This window comes from Dipodomys spectabilis, unplaced genomic scaffold (assembly GCF_019054845.1).
Source record: "Dipodomys spectabilis isolate Male_0828 unplaced genomic scaffold, ASM1905484v1 ptg000002l, whole genome shotgun sequence".
NCBI lineage: Eukaryota > Metazoa > Chordata > Mammalia > Rodentia > Heteromyidae > Dipodomys > Dipodomys spectabilis.
The window spans coordinates 51,272,343-51,294,637 of NW_024870679.1; the positions used below are offsets into that span (position 1 = coordinate 51,272,343).

Below are 22,295 nucleotides of genomic sequence, written 5' to 3' on the forward strand. Positions count from 1 at the left end.
CTCCAACTTTCCACTGGAATCCCTTCAGAGGAAAAACTTTCAGCATAGCTAAATCTAAACAAACTTCAATAGTAAACTGAGATCACTTACTAGATACAGGGCTATTTTTATGCTTATTATTTTTGCATGGTTGGGGATTGAACCCAGGGGTTTTGCACATGCTAGGTAAATGCTCTCTCAGCTACACCCCAACCCTCTTGTATAATTTCATTTAAGATCCTGAAAGGGTGCTGGGTGCCAGTGGCTTACACCTCTAAATCCTAGCTATTCTGGAGGCTGAGATCTGAGGATCATGGTTTGAAGCCAGCCCAGGCAAAAAAAAAAAAAGAGAGAGTCTCTTGGACTTTTCCTGCCCAAGCTGGCTTTGAACCGCAATCCTCAGATCTCAGCCTCCTGAGTAGCTAGGATTACCAGTGCCTAGCTTCCTTGTTTCAATTTTTATACTAAGCTTTTACTGTAGACCCTACTACCAAGTATATGGCAAAAATTGACTCTGAGGTTTTTTCAGATCTTTCCCACCCACAACTCAACAAGCCCCCAAGACTCTAGGCCCTGGATACCACCTGAACACTTCCTACACTTAATCCTCTTTTACAAATTCCCAATTCTGAAGAAAAACCATCAGCCATTTAAGATAAGTTAGAAGATAAGATAGAATATATTTCTTTAAAAAATAAAACTTTCAGCAAACTAACATCTATATATACTACAAAAATAAACATCTTCATATAAATAACTTATGTGGTAAGAGGTGGTCAGGGATATAGAAGGCCTCCCCAAAAGTCGTCATCAAGCAGTGATGGGCTAGGACTGTGTGCTACGAAACCCCTCTGCTGGGTGGTGACAGTGTGAGGCGGGGGTGGGGGGGGGGGTGGGGGGGGGGTGGGGGGGGTGGGGGTGGTGGCCCAACAGGGTTGCACTGCAACCTGAAGTGCTGACTGCCATCCCCACCTGGACAGATATGGGCACACAGGGGCCCCCATGTGCCAGGATGCTCTGAATCTAGGTGCGGCTGTCTGTCATCAGGGTAGTCTGATGTCTGAGACAGGGGAGAGGATGCAAACAGCAGCAGACCCTCTGGGGTCCATCTTGCCTTCTACGCTCCACCATTGCTTTCCAGTGACTTCATGTGGTCCAAGCAGGGTCTCCTTGCTTTGGCTGTTCCTTTGTTGGTTTTTTTTTTTTTTTTTTTTGGGTCCGGTCGTGAGCCTGAACTCTGGGCCTGGGCGCTATATCAGCTCAAGGCTAGCACTCTACCACTTGAGCCACAGCACCACTTTGGCTTTTTTTTCTGCTTATGTGGTGCTGAGGAATCAAACTCAGGGCCTCATGCATGCAAGGCAAACGCTCTTCCACTGAGCTACCTTCCCAGTCCCTGGCTGTTTCTTCACTCAGTGGTTGGCTCTAGAACCGAAGTTGCTAGAGCCACTGTCAGCTGGGGACCATGTGGGCTCATCAGAGGCTGGGTGGATGTAGGCACCAGGTAGAGGGGGTGGGTGAAGAGCCACGGTCATGGAGGTAGTCACTCTGGCAAAGTTCTGGTGGAGGGTGGGGGATGCCCCCCACCCAAGTCTGCCTCCCTGTGGAGTTGCAAGGCCCAGGACCCTTGGGCCCTCCTTGTACATCTGTACCACCTGGGGGAAGACAGTGGTCCTAGTGAGTCTGAGGGTTACTGGAGCTGCAACATCTTTCAGCACCTCCCCTCTGGTGAGTACCATGAATACTGGTGAGCTGAGATCTTTCTTCTTCTTTTTTTTTTTTTTTTGTTGGTCATGGGGCTTGAACTCTGGGCCTGGGCACTGTCCCTGAGCTCTTCAGCTCAAAGTTAGCACTCACCACTTGAGCCACAGCACCACTTCTGGTTTTCTAGGGGTTTATTGGAGCTAAGAGTCTCACAGTTTCCTGCCCAGGCTGGTTTTGAACTGCAATTCTCAGATCTCAGCCTCCTGAGTAGCTAGGATTACAGGCGTGAACCACCAGTGCCTGGCTAAGCTGAGACCTTTGTTGGCCTCTAGCAGGGTAGGAGCGATCACGGGTAACAAGATGTCAATACCTGGGCAAACCCTGCACCTTGCTGAGTCCTAAAAGGTGAAGGTAGGCTCCACAGAAGGCTGAGGGGCCGATATAGGGTATCTTGGAAAAGGAGGTGGCTAGTAGCAACTGTTAGGAAGGACCGGCTGTTGGCTACTGATGGCATTTAGTAACAGCTCTGCCCTTTCTTTTGCTTATCCCCATCCTATCCATGACAGTAGGAACAAAAGGAGGGTGTGCTTACCTCAGGTGGGGGGCCCAGAATGGAAAGCAGCACAGGCAGCAGCATGAGTCCATGGAGGAGGCCCAAGAGTGTGAGTACTGTTAGCACCAGGAAGAAGTACCTGGGAGGTTGTGGGGCATCAGGCTGGGCAGGCCCTGAGGCCAACGGGGCAGGCCCACTGCCTCCTCCCATCCCTCCATACCTTACAATGAAGTCAAAGTTGGAGCCAGCAAGCATGAGCAGACCCAGCAACGTGGAGATAGCCCCATCGGTCACAGGGGCAAACGTGCGCTCTAGCGCTCGGGTAGCCCGAAGGTCCCGGCTACCCTGGGTGGTCAGGAAGCCCTGGAGGAAGAGAATGGTCTGAGAGCTCCTTCTCTGCCAATCATGGCCAGCTCATCCATATTCCCCAGAGAAGCTATGCTTGGCCCATGGAAGGCCAGGTGAATCAAGTTCACAGAATTGTCTGAGGGATATCCACTTAGGTGACATCGTATAGTGTTATGTGGTGACATAGAAAAACATCCAGAAAGCTGGGCTCCAGTGGCTGACACCTGTAATCCTAGCTACTCAGGCGGCTGAGATCTGAGGATCGCAGTTCAAAGACAGCTTGGGCAGGAAAGTCCATGAGACTCTTATCTCTAATAAACTACTCAGAAAACCGGAAGTGATGCAGTGGTTCAAGTAGTAAAGTACTAGCCTTGAGCTGAAGAGCTGAGGGATAGTGTTCAGACTCAGAGTTCAAGCCCCATGACCAAAAAGAAAGAAAGAAAAAACATCAGAAGAGTCTAGGCAAGCTATAATCTACTGCTGGTATTGCCATCTATGATTGCTTTTGTGGTATAATGGCAGAATTATAATAGAAACTGTATGGCTTGCTAAGTTGAAATATTTACAATCTGGTCCTTTACAGAAAAAAGAAATGTACAAACTCCTGGTGTAAAAAGGTGGATGTCAAGGTATTAGTCACTTCTCAGCTGGCATTGCAGAGAATTTTGAATCTGTTTTTGTTATGATTTTGAGTTACATGCTGGGATCAAACTCAAGGCCTTGTCCTGTCAAGCAAGTACTCTACCACTGAGCCATACATACCTCAATCTTTTTGTGTGTGTGTGTGTGCTCGTCCTGGAGCTTGAATTCAGGCCATGGGCACTGTCTTTAAGGTTTTTTTGATCAAGGCTAGTGCTCTACCACTTGAGCCACTGCTCCACTTAGGCTATTTGCTGGTTACCTGGAGATAAGAGTTTTATGGACTTCCCTGTGGGTGCTGGCTTTGAACAGCAGTCCTGCTATCTCAGAATCCTGCGTAACTAGAGTTATAGGTACCTGGCTCCTTTTGTTTTATTCAAGGAGTATATCTTGTTCTGTTATTATAGGGTTGGGTATTAGAGATGAAGAGATGTTTGTTGGGCCTTGCCAGGTTTATGCTGGTGACTGGAGCTGGTCTGTGTGCCCCTTTCTCTGCCAGAGAATGCGTTGTTTTGGGAGAGGCCTGTACCCTCCTCAGTTTTATATTCTATAGTAGCATTCTTCCTCCGTACCCACACTGCCATGCTGCTACTATCTCTTTTCTTGATCTCTTTTTTTTTTTTTTTGGGGTCCGGTAGTGGGGCCTGAACTCTGGGCCTGGGCGCTGTCCCTCAGCTCTTCAGCTCAAGGCTAGCGTTCTACCACTTGAACCTCAGCGCCACTTCCAGCTTTTTTTCTTTCTGCTTATGTGGTGCTGAGTAACTGAACCCAGGACCTCATGCATGCAAGGCAAGCGCTCTACCACTGAGCCACCTTCCAAGCCTCTTTCTTATCTCTTGTCCTAGAGAATTATTTGTCCCTGGAGATGAGAATGTAGCACATTGGTAGGGTATTTTATTTATTTATTTATTTATTTATTTTTGCCAGTCCTGAGGCTTGAACTCAGGGCCTTAGCACTGTCCCTGAACTTCTTTTGCTTAAGGCGAGCACTCTACCCTTAAGCCACAGCACCACTTCCAGCTTTTTCTGTTTATGTGGTACTAAGGAATTGAGTCCAGGGCTTTTGGTAGTATGTATGAGGCCCTAAGTTTGACCTCTAACACTGCAGTAAAGAAAAAAAGACTTGAAGATGTGTGCCTGTAATCCTAGCTATTCAGGAGGCTGAGATAGAAGGACTGCTGTTTGAAGCCAGCCTGGGAAGGAAAGTCCATAATTAATCACAATGGGCTGGAAGTGGAGCTATGGCTCAAGCGGTAGAACACTATCCTTGAGCACAAAAGCTCAGGGCCTGAATTCAAGCCCCAGGATCAGCAAAAAAGAGAAAAAGACTCACTGGCTCCTATTTTCCAACCTTCGATTCTCTCATTAACCCACTGTAGACAGGCCTTTGTCTCTTTTGTCTACTGAAATGGCTGATTACTTATTGACTTATTTATCGTCTACCTCTAAAATTCTTTTTTTTTTTTTCCCCAGTGCTGGGAATCAAGACCTTGTCTCAGGCTAGGCAAGCACAGGAATACTGAGTCATATCCTTAACATCTTTGCAACTGTGTCTCTAGGACACAGAAGTGCCTGGGCCACATTTGTTGAGTACTCAGCTGTCCCATCCCTCCCCTTGGGCCTGTGCTTACCAGAGCCACATGGACTGTGAACTCGACACCAATGCCCACAGAGGCCACGAGGATCACCACGGGGATGGCACTCAGCTTGATACCCAGGAAACCCATGATCCCAAAGAGCTCCACAGTCATCATCGCCAGGACCAGCACCTGAGGAGGGCAGGGCTCACCCATGGCTCCTGTCAGCAGGGGAGCTGGACTAGATAGGGTAGGGTTGAGGGGGCATACTGGGTCTCTGCTACCTCATTCCTGCAGGTACTCACTATGAGGCCAGCCATCCATGGGTTGAGCAGCAGCAGGGCGCAGACGAGGAAGGTACACACCAGCAGGACGCAGACAGCCAGCAGGAAGCAGCGTCGCAGGCCCAGATACTGCTCCCAGAAGAGGAAGGGGGAGCCACTGGGGTAGGCATGCACCCCTGCCTGGCCTGCCTCCGCACATGCTGCCCGGGCCCCCTCAATGGCCTCCACAAAGTCTGCAGTCTTCTGGAGGCCATGCAGCAGGAAGGGGAACTGGGCAAACTCCAGGGGTTGGGCTGCTGGGACTGTGAAGGGAAGGAGAGAGTGGGAAGAAGGAAGGGGACAGTGAGCAGGGGAAGAGGGGGCAGGGCTAAGGCTGAGGTTCTAGGTTGAGCTCCACCCACAGGACTCACTGTGAAGATTCTCCCCAGTGGTGTCATATTTGTCGTGTAGCCATTCTGGAGGTGGGGGATAGAAGTTGGCTTGGGAAGCTGCCAGACCCAGGGGGTCACTGCTCACCCACACTGTCAGCCCCACATAGAAGAACTCTGGTGGAATCAGTCCTTCCTCATCTACCAGCCTTCTTGTGGTCAGCTGCAGAGGCAAAGATGGCTAAAGGTTTGGACCATGAAGTCTAGAGCCTCTGTGCACCCTCGGAATGTTCTAATCCTCTCCAAACCTGGCTAAAATCCAGCGGCTCCTGGGCATTTCCAGTCTGGATGAGCAGCTTGTAGGCCAGTGCCCCATCCTCTGAGCCATTGCGGTAGGAATGACGGGTAATACGCCCAGCAGCCCAGTCCTGGTCAAATGCAGCCTGGATTCCTGGGGGAACACAGAGTAGGCCACAGTTGGCCTGTGGTTCTGTGAGACTTCTCCCTACAGCAGCCCTCCCCTCCCCACCTCCTGGCCTCTCACCCTGCAGCCAGTTGCGGTAATAGTGCAGCCAGGTCCGGGGTGCCTGGGTGGCAGGAGGGGGCAGCACAGCCTTGAGGGAACTGAAGCGCTGGTGCAGATCAAAGAGGGCACGTTGGGAGTGGGCGTAGTCAAAGCCACCCTGGGTCACCAGGGCCACCTCATACAGGGAGAAGTACCTGAGCTGGGCACTCAGGAAGGCATGTTCCTTGGTGCCTCGAGGTACCACATCTGTCAGGGACAGCCCGTCCTGCACCAAGGTGGTTCCGTAGAGGCTCAGGCCCAGAAGAGCCCCAAAGAACACCAGCACCATAGCCTGTGAGAAATGGCCACTAAGCCAGAGGCACAGGGCTGCCCTCCGGCCTTCAGGGAGTAGGCTGGGCCTGTTGCCCTTCTTGAGGCCCATGGGTGCTGAGCTTCTGTTCTGCTTCATCCACACTTACCTTGGCTTGTGACTGGAGCAGCAAGGGAGCAAACTGATAGCGGGCAAAATGGGCAAGATTCCAGCGGGCACAGGGTAGGGACTTGCAGGCTGCCTTCTGCCTTGTCCCCTCCTCTTGGCCCAGAAGGTCCCGTGTAGACCCCCCAGGGCTGAAAAGCTCAGAGCTCAGTGGGTCAGAAGGTGGGGGCACCAGGTGGTCTTGAGGAGGCAGAATGGTGACCACATGCTGGCTGCTGGCTTCACAGTGTGTAAATGCTTGCACTGTGGTTGTCAGGTGGGCGATGCCCACTGGTACTGTCCTCTCCCCCAGATCCTGGGGGAGAATCTGAATCATACGAGCAGAGCAGGGACTGGAAGAAACAGAGAGAGTGGGTGACAGCTCTGTGCTTTGAAATGCTGGCCAGGGGACATGCCATGGTGGGGTTAAGGAGAGAAAGGGGTGGGATGTGGGGGCAGTACCTAGAGAAGCAGCAGAGCACATCAAGGCGCTGGCAGTGGCGTCGGCGCAGATCCAGGCTGAGGACCGCTGGGAAGACAAGCATCACAGCTACAAAGCTACAGCCAACCACTATGGCTGCCTGGGAAGTAGATGGGAGCACAAGATGAAGCATTCCCCTAGCCCCATGCCCACCCCAGCCCACCTGTCTGTTCATGAGGCCTCACCTGCAGGGAGAAGGCCCGCAGGGCAGGGATGGGAACCAGGGCAGCCATGAAAAAGGCGACCATGTTGTTGATGGATGTGAGTGCAACACTGGTGCCGGTGCGCTGCAGGCACTCGCCCATGCGCTCCTGCCAGGACAGAGCAGGGACATGCCCTTGGGTCACTGGGGAGGAAGATGGTGGGTCTTCACAGTAGAGTGAAAGTGGAGGCTCAGGAAGTTGGGATGGCAGAGGTGGGACAACAGTACCACAGCAGCTAACATTTAATGAGTACATCGAGTATGTCACGGGCTGTGCTGAGCACTGACCTTGCGTTATCTCATTGACCCTCACAGCAACTCTTAGGGCACAAGCATGATCATTGTCTCCATTTATAGATGAGGATACTGAAGCACAAGGTGAGTGAACCAATAAGCCCAAGTTCACTTAAAACAAGTTTTGTGGGTTTTTGTGCCAGTACTGGGGCTTGAATTCAGAGTGTGGCCATTGTCCCTTAGCTTTTTCACTCAGTGCTGGTGCTCTACCACTTGAGCCATATCCCCACTTTTGGCTTTTTGGTAGTTAATTGAAGATAAGAGTCTTAAAGATTTTCCTTTTGGGTTGGCTTCAAACTTCAGTCCTCAGATCTCAGCCTCCTGAGTAGCTAGGATTACAGATGTAAGCCACTAGCACCTGGCTCCCAAGATGGTCTTAACCACCAGGCTAAACTATTTCAGATAAGCTGGGCTGGAAGATGGGGCCTTACCTGGAGAGGGGTGCCAGGTGGAGCCTCGGTGAATGCATGAGCCAGCAGGAATATGTCATCCACTCCAATGCCCAGAGCCAAGAAGGGTAGTACCTGAAGAGGTAGAGGGATGTCAGGCTGGAGGAGCTGTGTAGTCTGGTGATAGTTCCCAAAGGCTGCCTTGAAGTCCTGGTTTACCTGAGTAGTGGCAGCATTGAAGGTGATGCCAAGCAGGGCACAGAGCCCAAGGCCTGAAGCCACTGCCAGGGCCACCAGCAACACCCCAGCCAGGCCCACCGCACCCTGGGACTGAGCACAGTCCCACCGTAGCATTGTCACACAGGCATAGGCCAGCTGCAGGCAGAGAAGGGCACAGGGTTAGATTGGGGCTTTCAGGGTGGGTACAGGGTAGAGGTGGGACAAGGTGCCAGGTGCAGGACCCACCATGAGCAGATAGCCTCCTACCACCCGGGCAGCACTGACTTCAGAGAACGTGTGTAGGATGTCATCCAGGGTGGCAGAGGAGAAGGCATGGATCTGTTGGGAGGCATTCTCAGGAAGGGCTTCCTGGGCCAGCTGGAGAGACAGAGTGGATCTGATGGACAGGTGGAGGGAGGGGCCTTGGGCACTCTTCCTTGCCTTTGTCCACATTCACTGACCTGTACGAAGCGCCGCTGCCAGGCCTGCAGCACAGTGCTGGCCTGGTCCTCGCTCCAGCCGATGTCATGCGTCTGATAGTCACCACGGAAGTGCTCATACAGCTGGCGGGGACTCATCAGCAAGAAGGTGCTCTGCAGGGCCTCTGCCCTGGGGGAAGTGTGGGGAGGGGAGTTGCAGGATAACAAAGAGTTAGAGCTGGCTCAAATCCCCATGGAGGGTTTGCAGGACCTTTTGCCAGAGCTGTTTGGCATTAGTGTGGATTCCCACATGTGGCATCTCCTTGCCAACTCTCAGGGGAGGCCCTACCTCAGCAGCTGTCCTTGGAGGTCTCTGGCCATGCCTCCCAACAGCAACTCCTCCTGCCAGTGCATGAATTTGTGGGAGAAGCCATGGCAGCCCCCATTCAGCTCCTGAGCCACATTGGGAGCCTAGAGGCAGACAGGAGAGAGGTTTCATACTCAAGACTCTGGTTGTGGAAAACAGGTGTCTGTGGGCTCATGCCTCTAGGGGTCAGTAGGCCTTAAGTATAGATGCTTGTTCTTCTGAGCCTCTGACTTACTCTGTAGAGTGAACAGGGAGTGTGCTTCAGGCAGAAAGCCACAAAGGGAGCAGGGCCTGGGAGGAACTAGCCTAACTATAGTGGGGATAGGAAAATGTACCTCACACAGGGCCATGTAGATATGTGGGATACTAGATGTGATATTAATGTATTCATGGTTACCTTTGTGTGTGCGTGAGCATGCGCAGGGCTGCGCGTCAGTCCTAGGGAGCTTGAACTCAGGGCCTGGGCGCTGTCCCAGAGCCTCTTTGTGCTTAAAGCTAGCACTCTACCACTTGATCCATAGTGCCATCTCTGGCCTTTTCTGAGTAGTTTATTGAAGATAAAACTTCTGGGTTGGCTTTGAATTGTGATCCTCAGATTTCAGCCACCTGAGTAGCTAGGATTACAGGTGTGAGCCATCATTGCCTGACTCACAGTTAGCTGTTTTGTTTCCCTGAAGAGTCTATTTCGATAAAGTCTAGCTTTAGGCTTGGTAAAGGAAGAACAGATCCATATGCCACTTGTGGGTTCTTTAGGAGAAATGAGTGGGTGGCCATGTCCAGGAAATGATGGGCAGAGCAATGAATGCTCTCTTAGAATAGAGAAACAAGTGAGGAGGAGGAGGAGAAAGAAGAGAAACAGCCTGTCTCTAACAGACCTGGTTGGAACTCACCTGTCTGCTGAGATGGTTGGGGGCACTAGGTGGGCAGTGGGTATCAGTAGGATCCAGGCAGGGCCGCCCCACATAGGCCTGGCCCACCTGTGCCTTGTCTAGCAGTTCCCGGAAGCCCTCGAGAGAGGCAAAGGGGCCTAGCTCCTCTAGCAGCTGTTCTGGATCCAGATTGGTCCACTGGATGTCAGGCCGACCCCTGGGAGAAGGCCCACGGTTAGGAGGATCAAAGACATTATTTGCCCTTCAAATAGCTGCTCTGGAACAAATACTGCACCACCCTCTTGTGTATAAGATTCAGCTTCTCAGAGTTGCCATGCTGTACCAGCCCACCAGGTCGCAGCAGTGAGCTGTGGATGGATTAGTAGGGACTGAGACAGAAGCCAGGACAAATGAACTTAACGCACAGAAAAACCCAGAAAAGCCCCATTGTCTGTACCAAGCTGTACATCCTTGGTAACGGACTTTCCTCATGTTCACGCTGGCTATTACTCTACTCTTGGTTTTAATATATTACCAGATAGGCACCTACATCTAATAGGTTTTCTTTCTAGTCTAGGCACTAGTTTAGCTAATACCTAGCTAATTCCTCTCAGGTAGGTCTCTCTTTGGGGATCTTTTTTTTTTTTTAATTATTATTATTTTTTTTAGTCCAGTCGTGGGCCTGAACTCTGGGCCTGGGCGCTGTCCCTCAGCTCTTCAGCTCAAGGCTGGCGCTCTACCACTTGAGCCACAGCACCACTTCTGGCTTTTTTTTCCTGCTTATGTGGTGCTGAGGAATCGAACCCAGGGCCTCATGCATGCAAGGCAAGCACTCTACCACTGAGCCACCTTCCCAGCCCCTCTTTGGGGATCTTTTTGTCCTTTGCTGAGATCTATCTATTCTCTTTTGTCTAAATGAGACAGGTTTTCCTCTCCTCCAGAGGTAAGAAGGGAGAAGTGACAACTTTGGGTAGCTCAGGCTTTGACTGACTCTGGCCTGGGAGTAAGACAACACTTTTTTTTTTTTTTTTCCATTTTGTTCATTAGTCAACACACTTTTCATCATCTTCACTCCCACCATCCCTTCTGTGGGGGAAGTACCTGGCAGGAGATAAAGCAAGAGCAGCTATAGCACTCACGGCAAGTAGGCGGAGCCTCCTTGGAGTTTGGCTCCCTCCCAGAAGCAGTCAAGTGGGGTGAGGATCACACAGGGAAACAGCTTCTCAATCATCTGCCAAGGACACCGGACACCCCAGGAACATCAGTCCTGTCTCTGGGCTCCTTTTCCCCAGGGACTCAGTAGTAGGATGTTCTGTAATCCTCCTCTCAGTCACAGTCCCACTCCCTGAGGAGTCTCTGGAGGTGAGGTCCTGCTCACCTTGCCAGCCCCACCTCCTCCTCCTCCTCAGACAGCTCAGGATACTCACCCGCTCAATCATTCCATTTTCAATAAGGGGAACTCCAGATTTGTAGCAGATTTTGTTCAGATCCCAGGACCTGAAATGGGTACAGATGATCTGAACAGAAGTGGAGATTCCACTCCACAACTCCCACAGCAGGCTTCACTCTCAGCCACTCAGGGGCTCAGCCGGACTCACTTTCCGTAGAGTGACACTTGCACTTTACTGGCAGTGAGGGCTGCGTGGAGGTGGAGGCCAAGTGCTTCAGGCGTGAGGATGTTCTCTCCCTCCTGGCGTGCAGTCTGAATCAACATCTGGGAGGTGTACGCAGCCTCCTCCCCCAGCTTCTCCTTGGTGTAACGCAGCTCCTGGCTTACCCGGCTGCCCACTGCCAGAGGAGAGAGAAAGCTGGGGAAAAGGGCCCATGGGGGGAATCAAAATCCTGGTGGTAGGTGGGATCCTATTATTGAGGGCTCCCCGGACAAGAAGTGCTGCTGAGTGAGAAGAGGCACTGCCTGCTCCCCGCCAGCGTTGCCATGGCTCAGGTGCACTCCTAAGCTCTTGCCCCTCTTTTCAGAATCTGGAGCTCTGCTAAGGAAGTGCAGAAGTGTTAGTTGCTCAGTTGGTTTTTGTTTGTTTTTTGGTCAGCCGTGGGGCTTGAACTCTGGGACTGGGAGCTGTCCCTGAGCTCTTCAGCTCAAGGCTAGCGTTCTACCACTTGAGCCACAGCGCCACTTTGGTTTTCTGTTGGTTAATTGGAGATAAGAGTCTCATGGAGCTGGGCAAAGGTGGCTCACGCCTGTAATCCTAGCTACTCAGGAGGCTGAGATCTGAGGATTGCGGTTCAAAGCCAGCCTGGGCAGGAAAGTCCATGAGACTCGTATCTCCAATAAACCACTAGAAAACCGGAAGTGGCGCTGTGGCTCACGTGGTAGAGTACTAGCCTTGAGCTGAAGAGTTGAGGGACAGTGTTCAGGCCCTGAGTTTAAGGCCCATGACTGACCAAAAAAAAAAAAAAGAGTCTCATGGACTTTCCTGCCCAGGCTGGCTTTGAACCGCAATCCTCAGATCTTAGCCTCCTGAGTAGCTAGGATTACAGGTGTGAGCCACCAGCACCTGGCAGTTACTCAGTTCTTGTGTGTCTAGAATTTAAGCATGAAACAGGTTGGCTGGGCTTGGGAGCAAAATTATGTGTGTATGTGTGTGTGTGTGTGTGTGTGCGTGCGCACCAATATTGGGTGAATAGGGAGAAAAAGAACAAGGAAAGAGGAACATCAAAATCAATGCATTTGCCATGAACTGGTAGCTCATGCCTATAGAGTCTGTGAGACTTTTTTTGTTGGTTATGGGGCTTGGATACTGGGCCTGGGCACTGTCGCTCAGCTCTTCAGCTCAAGGCTAGCACTCTACCACTTGAGCCACAGTGTCACTTCCGGTTTTTCTGGTGGTTTATTGGAGATTAGAGTCTCATGGACTTTCCTGATCAGGCTGGCTTTGAACCTCCGATCCTTAGATCTCAGCCTCTTGAGTAGCGAGGATTATAGGTGTGAGCTACCAATGCCTGGCTGTGAGACTCTTATCTCCAATAAACTATTCAAAAAAAGCCAAAAGTGGCACTGTGGCTCATGTGATAGAGTGCTAGCCTTGAGCACAAATAGGTTCAGGGACAGCGCCCAGGCCCTGAGCTTAAGCAGTAGGACTGGCAAAACCAAAACCAAAACCAAATCAACACATTTGTTAATTTTTTTTACCTTTATGAAAGGGAAAATACATATGTTTGTCTAATAAATACAAACCAAGTTCAAACCCCAGTACTTGAGAGCGAGTGAGCGAGCAAGAGAAAGAGAGAGACAGAGACAGAGACAGACAGACACAGACACTAAAAGAAAACTATGACTGGTTAACCAACATGGGAAAAAAGTCTACCTGATAACTAATTCTATAACCATACATTAAAAGCAGCAATGAGTTATTATCTACCAAATTAGCAAAAATTTAAAAATTAATGATTTTCGGTTGAACTGGAGTTTGAACTCAGGGCCTTTCATTTGCTGAGCAGGTGCTCTTTCACTTGAGCTACATCTCCCCTTCCCCGCCCCCCCAGCCCTTTTTGCTTTAGGCTATTTTCAAAACAGAATCCTGCTTTTTGCTTGAGCTGCCTTTGGATCTCAATCCTCCTACCTCTGCCTTCCAGGTAGCTGGAATTATTGGTGTATACCACCCTACCAAGCTTATTTGTTGAGATGATTTGATAACTTTTTCCCCAGGTTGGCCTCCAACTGTGATCCTCCTAATCTCTGCTTTCTAGGTATCTGTTGTTACAGTCATAGGCCACTGCATCCAACCAAAATTTAAAAATCAATAGCACTCATTGTTGGCTTACAATGGGAGATCTAAGGTCTCAGAGTCAGCTTGGTGATTAAGGCCCTGTGTCCTTACCTGTTTACAAAAATCTGTTAAGTTTCTATTTCCCTGATGTTGTATTGTTTTCCTGGTGTGACATCCAAATTCCCACCCCAGTTGCAACAGTCTCACTACACTTTCTCAGAATGTGACTCTCCTCCAATACCTGTGGTCCATGTAACAACTTTATAACATCTCTTCTTGGAACTGACCCTACCCCGCCAAATTACCATTGTCTACGTAATGTAACCCATGTGACTGCCCCCTAAAATTTGCTTAAATTCAGCCTACACTCGTCCATGGATGTTGCCTCCATTCCTGCTATGAGCAGCCTGGCAGGTCTGTCCACTAATATAGCCTTGAGCTTGTATTAGTCACTCTTGCTCACCTCTCCTTTCTTTCTTTCTTTCTTTTTTTGGTTGGTCATGGGTTTGAACTCTTAGCCTGGGCGCTGTCCCTGCACTCTTCAGCTCAAGGCAAGTGCTCTACCACTTGAGCCACAGTGCCACTTCTGGTTTTCTGGTGGTTAATTGGAGATAAGAGTCTCAGGGACTTTCCTGCCTAGGCTGGCTTTGAATCACGATCCCCAGATCTCAGCCTGTTGAGTAGCTAGGATTACAGGCGTGAGCACCAGTGCCTGGCTTTGCCTCTCATTTCTTACAGGAGAGAAATTTGGTATACCACTTTGTAAAAACCAATATTGCGATATTTATACCTGTTAGCGAAATGAGTCTCTTCCCATAGCTTAGTCTACTCCTTCCATTTTCCACAGTTTAGCATGCTCCCTTCCTAGGCAACACTAGGCCCATATAGTAAAAGCAGTAAATAATCAACTTCCAGCCCCCTTTACCTTGGGATGGCACTTCTCTGGGGGCAGCTACCACCATATAAGGCAACAAAAGCACCTTAGAGTGACCTTCAGGTCTGGCAGTTGCAGGACCAGTTATCTACTATTTGGACAGCAGCCATAAATCCTAGTCCACCATGATGAAGCTCCTGGCCCACATGTGCACACCAGGGTCTCCACCTCCTAGCCCCTTCTAGTTCCTCCTAAACATCCTAGGTTATGTAGGTCACCTCAGACAAAAGCTGGTGCTTCTTCTCACTTCTCCCTTGTGAGGAGTCTTGCCAACCCCTCTTTCCCAGCAATAAACCTTTCTTTATTCTCTGTAGCTGGATGTCTGGGTGGTTCTCTGGCAAAGTCTAATTAATCTTATTTAAGCCTTCAGTACCCCTAATCTCTAGCCCAAAAATTTAACCCATGAGGGCCTACCAGCTATTGTAGGGACTCAGGTTTTCTTTTCTGAGTGAACTGAGAATTAAGTAGGAGAGCACCAGTGGCTCATGCCTGTAATCCTAGCTAGGCTGAGATCTGATGATGATGGTTAGAAGCCAGCCCAGGCAGAAAAGTCCATGAGACTGTCATTTCCACCAAAAAAGCTGGAGCTGTGGCTCAAGTGGCAGAGCATCAGCCTTGAGCAAAAAAACTCAAGGACAGCACCTGGGCCTTTAAGTTCAAACCCAACCAGTGTACACACACACACACACACACACACACACACACACACACACACACACACACACACACACACACACACACACCCCAAAAGAAAAGAATTATGGTAAGTTTTGAGCTGAGGAGTGAGATGATCTGACTTTTTCACCACCTAGCACACAAATGAACTGGCCCAAGGAATAAGTCAGGAAAAGGTGTCCAGGCTCAGAGCAACAGGGTACTATCAATGGCTTGGAGTTTTGATACTAAGAATGAGTTAGGAAGAGCCAGACTGAATGCTGAAGAAGTAACTGAGTTAAATTATAGGGAGCCTGGAATACATACTAGATATAAAATATATTTGATCCTGGAGATTTGATCAAATCTGGAAGAAACCAATGGGGAGAGCAGGGGGATGTAGGCCAGTGGTATAATGCTTGCCATAAGCCCTGAGTTAGATCCTCAGAAACTGAAGAAAACAAACTTGTTATCCTCACACTGCATGGGAGTATGAGAGAGAGAGAGAGAGAGAGAGAGAGAGAGAGAGAGAGAGAGAGAATATGAATCTCTTCCCTCTTCTCCTAGGTAACAGACTGATTTTACAGGCTATTCCTTCAGAGACCAGAAGGTCAGGTTCCGCCCCAGCATCAGAGGTTGAAATTTGTGATGAAATTCTAAGAAGCCAATCACATAATTCCATTGCATTTGCCGAGTGAAGGATTTATGCTGAGGGTATTCTTGCCAGAGACTAAATGAGAATTCAGTGAGGGAGTTTTTGCTTATTTTTTCCTTACTTTATTTATTGCTTGTGCCAGTTGCCTTTTTTGCTCACAACTGGTGCTCTACCACTTGAACCATGACTCCAGTTCCAGCTTTTTGCTGGGTAAGTGGAGATAAAAGGCTCTTGGATTTGTCTAGCTGGACTGGCCCCATCAAGCTTGTGATGCTCAGCAGTTCTCAGATCTCGACTTCCTGAGTAGCTAAGTTTATAGGTGTGAGCCATGAGCCATGGATGCCTTATTTATTTATTTATTTTGGTCACTTGTAAGGTCTGAACTCTGGGCCTGGACACTGTCCCTCAGCTCTTCAGCTCAAGGTTAGCACTCTACCACCTGAGACACAGCACCACTTCTGGCTTTTTCTGCATATGTGGTGCTGAGGAATCTAGCCCAGGGTCTCATGCATGCAAGGCAAGCACTCTACCACTGAGTCACCTTCCCAGCCCCTATTTAAATATTTAGTGCTGGTACCAGGGTTAGAACTCAGGACCTTGCCCTCTTAATTGGCTCACTTGCTTGTGACTGGCACTCTATTGTTTATGTCACATATCTAGGCAGAATTTTTGTTGAGTAATTGGAGATAATAGTCTTTCGGACTCCCCTTCCCCACTTACCTCCACCAACATAACTTCAAAGTGCTATCTTTATAATTTTGGTTAGTTAGAATTATAGGATTGAGGGGCTGGGAAGGTGGCTCAGTGGTAGAGCGCTTGCCTTGCATGCTCGAGGCCCTGGGTTCGATTCCTCAGCACCACATAAGCAAAAAGAAAAAAAAAAGCCGGAAGTGGCGCTGTGGCTCAAGTGGTAGAGCGCTAGCCTTGAGCTGAAGAGCTGAGGGACAGCACCCAGGCCCAGAGTTCAGGCCCCACGACCGGACCCAAAAAAAAAAAAAAAAAGAATTACAGGATTGAGCCACTGGCATCTAGCTCTTTTCTCACTTTAAAAAGGGGTGCAAGGCTGTGCTGGTGGCTTATGCCTATAATCCTAGCTACTCAGGAGGCTGAGATCTGATGATCGAGGTTCAAAGCCAGCTAGGGCTGGGCCTCCGTGTGACTCTTATCTCCAATAAACCACCACAAAACCAGAAGTGGTATTGTAGCTCAAGTGGCAGAGCACTAGCCTTGAGCTGAAGAGCTGAGGGACAGCGCCCAGTCCCAGAGTTCAAGCCCCATGACTGACAAAAAAAATAAAAGGGGTACAAATCAGAGATGACTTTTTTTTTTTCCTTTCCACTGCATCAGCTTTCTTGGAGTAAGCTGGAGGACACAAGTTCCAACATGCTGAAAATGAAAGAGGAGAAAGAGAACCTGTTCCTTGCTGATGTCCTCAGGCTGCTGAACTTCCACCCCAGAATTTCTCTATGGTTAGACTTCCTGTTACATATATATCTGTTACATATATATCTGTCTCCTTGTCTCCTTTTTCCTTTCCTCCTGGGGCTTGAACTCAGGGCCTAGGCACTGTTCCTGCGCTTTTTGCTCAAGGCTAGTGCTCTACCACTTGAGCCACAGAGCCACTTCTGGTTTTCTGGTGGTTAATTGGAGATAAGTCTCAAGGTAGCTGGGCGTTGGTAGCTCACGCCTGTAATCCTAACTACTCAGAAGACTGAGATCTGAGGACTGCAGTTCAAAGCCAGCCCAAGAGGAAAGTCCATGAGATGCTTATCTACAATTAACCACTAAAAAACTGGGAGTGGCACTGTGGCTCAAGTGGTAGAATGCTTGCCTTGAGCTAAAGAGCTCAGTGACAGTGCTCAGGCCCAGTGTTCAAGCCTGACAACTGACCCCTCCCCCCCCCCCAAAAAAAAAATCCTAGGAATCCTATACCCTCCTCTAAGCAGCAAAAAGTTGGTAATGACTATTCCTTTATTCCTTCCTGTGCTGGAGGCCTGGGGCAGGAATGAAGAAACACAGAAGTTCAAGCAGTGTCTGGCTGGGGAAGATCTGGGGAAAGAAGAAGGAGGAAGAGAAGGGAGGAATGGAGACTACCTCAGTTGTGGCAGGAAATTTAAAAGTCATTTGGGACCACCCAGGAAGCAGTGGTGTGAGTATGGGTGGGCATATGTGCATGTATGCACATGTGTGTCTTGGTGCTGGGGGCAGGCAGGCAGGCAGAGAAAAACATCTGCTTGGGACCCTAGGGCTGGCCTGGAGTATGAATGCTTGGAAGTCTGCAGAAGGCTGGGGGTAGGGTGGGGATGGGGTGGGGATGCCTAACAGGCAGACAGGCTCCAAGAAACATCTGCTCTAGATCCCCAAACTTGCCAGCATTTGAAATAATTCAAGGGTGTGAGACTCTAACCTGGGTCTTGCCTTTGAGTATCGGCCAAGATTGAGGAAAGTGGGGGAGAACCCACAAATTTCTTGGGGAAGAACAAAAAAGAGTTTTGATCCTGTTAAGTAGCTACCATATGAAACCGAGCCTCAGGAAAGAGGCTATGGTGGGATTATTAAGGAGAAACTTTTTACTTAGTGCTTCCCATTAGGAAGTGGCAATGTGTTCTGGCCTTGGCACTCTGTGGCAGGGTAGGGGAGAGGTGGAGGGGAGGGTGGGGTAAGGGAGGTGGTCTGGAGTTCTATTTGGCTGCAAGAGGTGTGGGGGCAGGAGTCTGGCTCAGTTAATTTATTTTCGCGGCCTCCCAGCCCTATCTTTTCTATTTCTTCCCTTTTTTCTTCTTTTCTTACATTCCTTCCCTCCCTTCTTTATATCTTGTTTTTCCAGTGTGGCCAAGGCTAGCTATGAATTCCTGGGCTTAAGTGAACTTCCTGCTTGAGAGCTGGGACTTTGGGTCCAAACTTTTTCTAATTTTCCTAGTCAGAAATGCTTTTCCTTAGCCAGGCACTGGTGGCTCATACCTGTAATCCTAGCTACTCAGGAGTCTGAGATCTGAGGATCATGATTTGAAGCAAGCCCAGGGAAGGAAAGCCTGTAAGACTCTCATCTCCAATTAATCACAAAAAAGCCAGAAATGGAGCTGTGGTCCAAATGGTAGAACACTAGCCTTGAGCAAAAGAGCTCAGGGACCGAGTTCACACCCCAGGACTGGCACTAAAAAAAAAGGTGACTTTTCTTTTCTTCTCTTTCTTTCTTTCCTTCCTTCCTTCCTTTCTTTCTTTCTTTCTTTCTGTCGTGGGGCCTGAAATCTGCCCTCAGCTCTTCAGCTCAAGGCTAGCACTCTACCACTTGAACCACAGCCCACTTCTGGCTTTTGTTCCTTATGTGGTGCTGAGGAATTAAACCCAGGGCCTCATGCATGCAAGGCAAGCAGTTTACCACTGAGCCACCTTCCCAGCTCTTCTTGTCTTTTCTTATATAACATAATCGTATTCTGCTCTGATTATACTTTATTTATTTAGCCAGTCCTGGGGCTTGAACTTAGGGCCTGGGCACTTTCCCTGAGTCCTCTATCATTTGAGTCACAGTGCTACTTACAGTCTTTTTTTTTTTTAAATTTAATTTTGTTGTAAAGATTCTGTACACAGGGGTTACAGTTACATGAGTAAGGTAATGCATAATTTCTTTCTTTCTTTCTTTTCTTTTCTTTTTTGTTAGTGGTGGGGCTTGAACTCTGGGTTTGGGCGTTATCTCTCAGCTCTTCAGCTCAAGGTGAGCACTCTACCACTTGAGCCACAGTGCGACTACCAGTTTTCTGAGTGGTTTATTGGAGATAAGAGTCTCAGACTTTCCTGCCCAGGCTGGCTTCGAACTGCACGATCCTAAGATCTCAGCCTCCTGAGTAGCTAGGATTACAGGCGTGAGCCACTGACTCCCAGCATGAGTACATTTCTTTCTTTCTTTTTTTTTTTTCTTTTTGGGTCTGGTCGTGGGGCCTGAACTCTGGGCCTGGGCACTGTCCCTCAGCTCTTCAGCTCAACACTAGCACTCTACCACTTGAGCCACAGCGCCACTTCCAGCCTTTTCTGTTTATGTGGTGCTGAGGAATCGAATCCAGGGCCTCATGCATGCAAGACAAGCACTCTACCACTGAGCCACCTTCCCAGCCCTCTCGCTTTTTCTGTTTATGTAGTACTGAGGAATCAAACCTAGGGCTTCATGCATGCTAGGCAAGCACTCTACCACTAAACCACATTCCCAGCCCATATACTGTATTTTTTTTTTTTTTTGGGTCCGGTCGTGGGGCCTGAACTCTGGGCCTGGGTGCTGTCCCTCAGCTCTTCAGCTCAAGGCTAGCGCTCTACCACTTGAGCCACAGCACCTCTTCCGGCTTTTTTCTTATGTGGTGCTGAGGAATCGAACCCAGGGCCTCAGGCATGCAAGGCAAGCCCTCTACCACTGAGCCAACTTCCCAGCCCCTATATACTGTATTTTAATAGTATATATTTTACTTTCTATGCTACTTAAAAGATGGGTCTTGTTTTAACTGTCTTTATAAATCCTGCTGGTACTATAGAAAATAACATAGGCCCAGAGGCTAATGCCTATAATCCTAATCTTGGGAGGATGAGATCTAAGGGCTGTGGTTCAAAAGCAGCCCAAGCACCAGAAACACCAAAGTAGAGCTGTGGCTCAAGTGATACAGTCTAGCCTTGTGCAAAAAAAACTCAGGGACAGTGCCCAGGCCCATTAGGCCTGGTTCCCCCCCCCCCCCCCCCGCCCCCACACGGTTGGGAATAAAAGCTAAACAAATGCACAGAATCAAAGATAAATATTCAATGTTCTATTCACAGATGCTACCATCTATAGGTATACATTTATGGGTATGACAGCCCAACTGCACAGGTTCTGGTCAGGAGATGCTCCATCCAGTCCCTTGGTTAGGCTTGCTAGGGCTTGGTGGTTAGCTCCTTATTTTGGGTTCAACATACTCTGTTCATTGTCCATCACTCACCTTCTACCCAGAGTTGTTCCAGGTCAGTCTCAATAACAGCCACACGGAGACCCAATGCCAGGGCCCCAAAGGCCAACAGTCCCAGGAAGAGCACTTTGCCACAGTGTCTCTGGATCCTGCAGCCCAGAGAGAAGAGCAGGCCCTGGAAGTAAGCACGAAGCCAGAGCGGAGCTTTCAGGCTCCCAGCTAGGATCTGGGATGGAAAGAGAAGGGTCAGCCAGGTGTCACTTCAACACTGCATGAAATTCTTCCCTTCTGTCCCTATGTACACCTTCTAGCAAGCTGTAGTCCCTGGACTTCTGGATGCAGGCCAGAAAACACCTTCACAAACAAGCCCAAACTGGGAAATATAACTCCTTTCCTTCTGCTCTGAGAAAGGCACAGACCCTTTTTCTGAGAGTAGGACGCGCGCGCGCGCGCGCGCGCGCACACACACACACACACACACACACACACACACACCCCTCTGATGTTAGGTGGCCACAGAGGTGAACCCATAGGCACACTCATTCTCACTGTTCAGATGACAAGGAAACACAGACACAACTTACACAACCATGCTAGCTCTCACTTGTCTTCATACACCCAGTGACATAAGACAACATGCACTGTACGAGCCCAAGTGACAGATCTGGTCCCACGCTTTCCAGCTTCTCAACTCACCTGAGGTGCAACGGATCGAATTGGAGGTGTGTGGCAGCATCGGGGCAATTCTTCCAGGGGTGGCGGCCGAGCCATGCTGGAGGGGATGGGGGGCGCGGACGCCCCCAGCTTGTGTTATCTGAGCACTCCCATAGGCTAGCCTGGTCCCACTGTACACGCGATCCGCGTGAGATTCTACTGGGGCTGGAAGCAGCGTAGTCGTGAATCTTCAGGGTGCAGGTTCGCAGTGGTGGTTTGAGAGGGAGAAGTGCCAGGCAGTGGCTCGGGGCGAGGCGCCAAGGTTAGCCTTGTCAGGCGCACTGTGGACAGCAGGGGCCAAAGTAGGTAGAACTGGAGGGCACAGACACACCTCGCAGCTCCGAGTAGCGACCACAGTGCCGGGGTGGTGGCTGGAGTCCCAGAAAAAGGGAGCTCGGGAGACGCCCTCCCATTGGCTGAGCCAGCTGCAAATTACCCAGAGCCGCGCAGCCGGATCCGCTGCTAGGTAACTGCGCCGCAGGGGGCGGGGCTGGAGACCACCCAGGCTGGGCCACCCCTGGCCTCGCCTCCCCCGCCTGCCTCCCGCCCACCCTCGGGGGCCCTTCGGGAGGAGAAGGGAGGGAGATTCCCGGGCCGCCGCGAGCTGGCCAAGTGCAAGTCTGGATGCTGAGAAAGCGCGGCTGTTGGTCCCACTGGAGCCATACTTTCTTCCCAACACAGCCCAAACCTAAAGACTTCACTCTTCTTGATGGGCTCCAGGCTATTTCCACGGGGACAAGAGTCTTCTCTCTAAAACGCAAGTGGATGAAAACTCCAAAAACTAGGCCCATTTGAAGCACAGGGCCCTACACCCTGAACAATCTAACACCTTTTCTTTCCTTTTTTTTTTTTTTTGTCTATCGTGGGGCCTGAACTCTGGGCCTGGGCGCTGTCCCTCAGCTCTTCAGCTCAGGACTAGAGATTCTACCACTTGAGCCACAGTGCCACTTCCGGCCTTTTCTGCTTCTGTGGTGGTGAGGAATTGAATCCAGGGCCTCATGCGTGCAAGGCAAGTA

At 49.9% G+C, this 22,295-nt stretch overlaps 1 protein-coding gene across 1 annotated transcript; it reads right to left on the reverse strand.

The window, feature by feature from the left end:
- Positions 1-1,385: 1,385 nt before the first annotated feature.
- On the reverse strand, positions 1,386-21,336 carry Ptch2 (patched 2). Its single transcript, XM_042679608.1, has 22 exons — positions 21,262-21,336; positions 20,599-20,791; positions 11,271-11,460; positions 11,100-11,169; positions 10,812-10,903; positions 9,694-9,889; positions 8,786-8,907; positions 8,479-8,626; positions 8,264-8,395; positions 8,018-8,173; positions 7,841-7,933; positions 7,099-7,224; positions 6,895-7,013; positions 6,437-6,785; positions 5,997-6,309; positions 5,761-5,903; positions 5,495-5,675; positions 5,106-5,386; positions 4,855-4,992; positions 2,457-2,599; positions 2,276-2,375; positions 1,386-1,634 (listed from the first exon to the last, which is right to left on the reverse strand). Exons 1-22 carry the CDS (start codon positions 21,334-21,336, stop codon positions 1,392-1,394), a joined length of 3,603 nt encoding a protein of 1,200 aa, XP_042535542.1. The 3' UTR covers positions 1,386-1,391.
- Between the last annotated feature and the right edge of the window lie 959 nt (positions 21,337-22,295).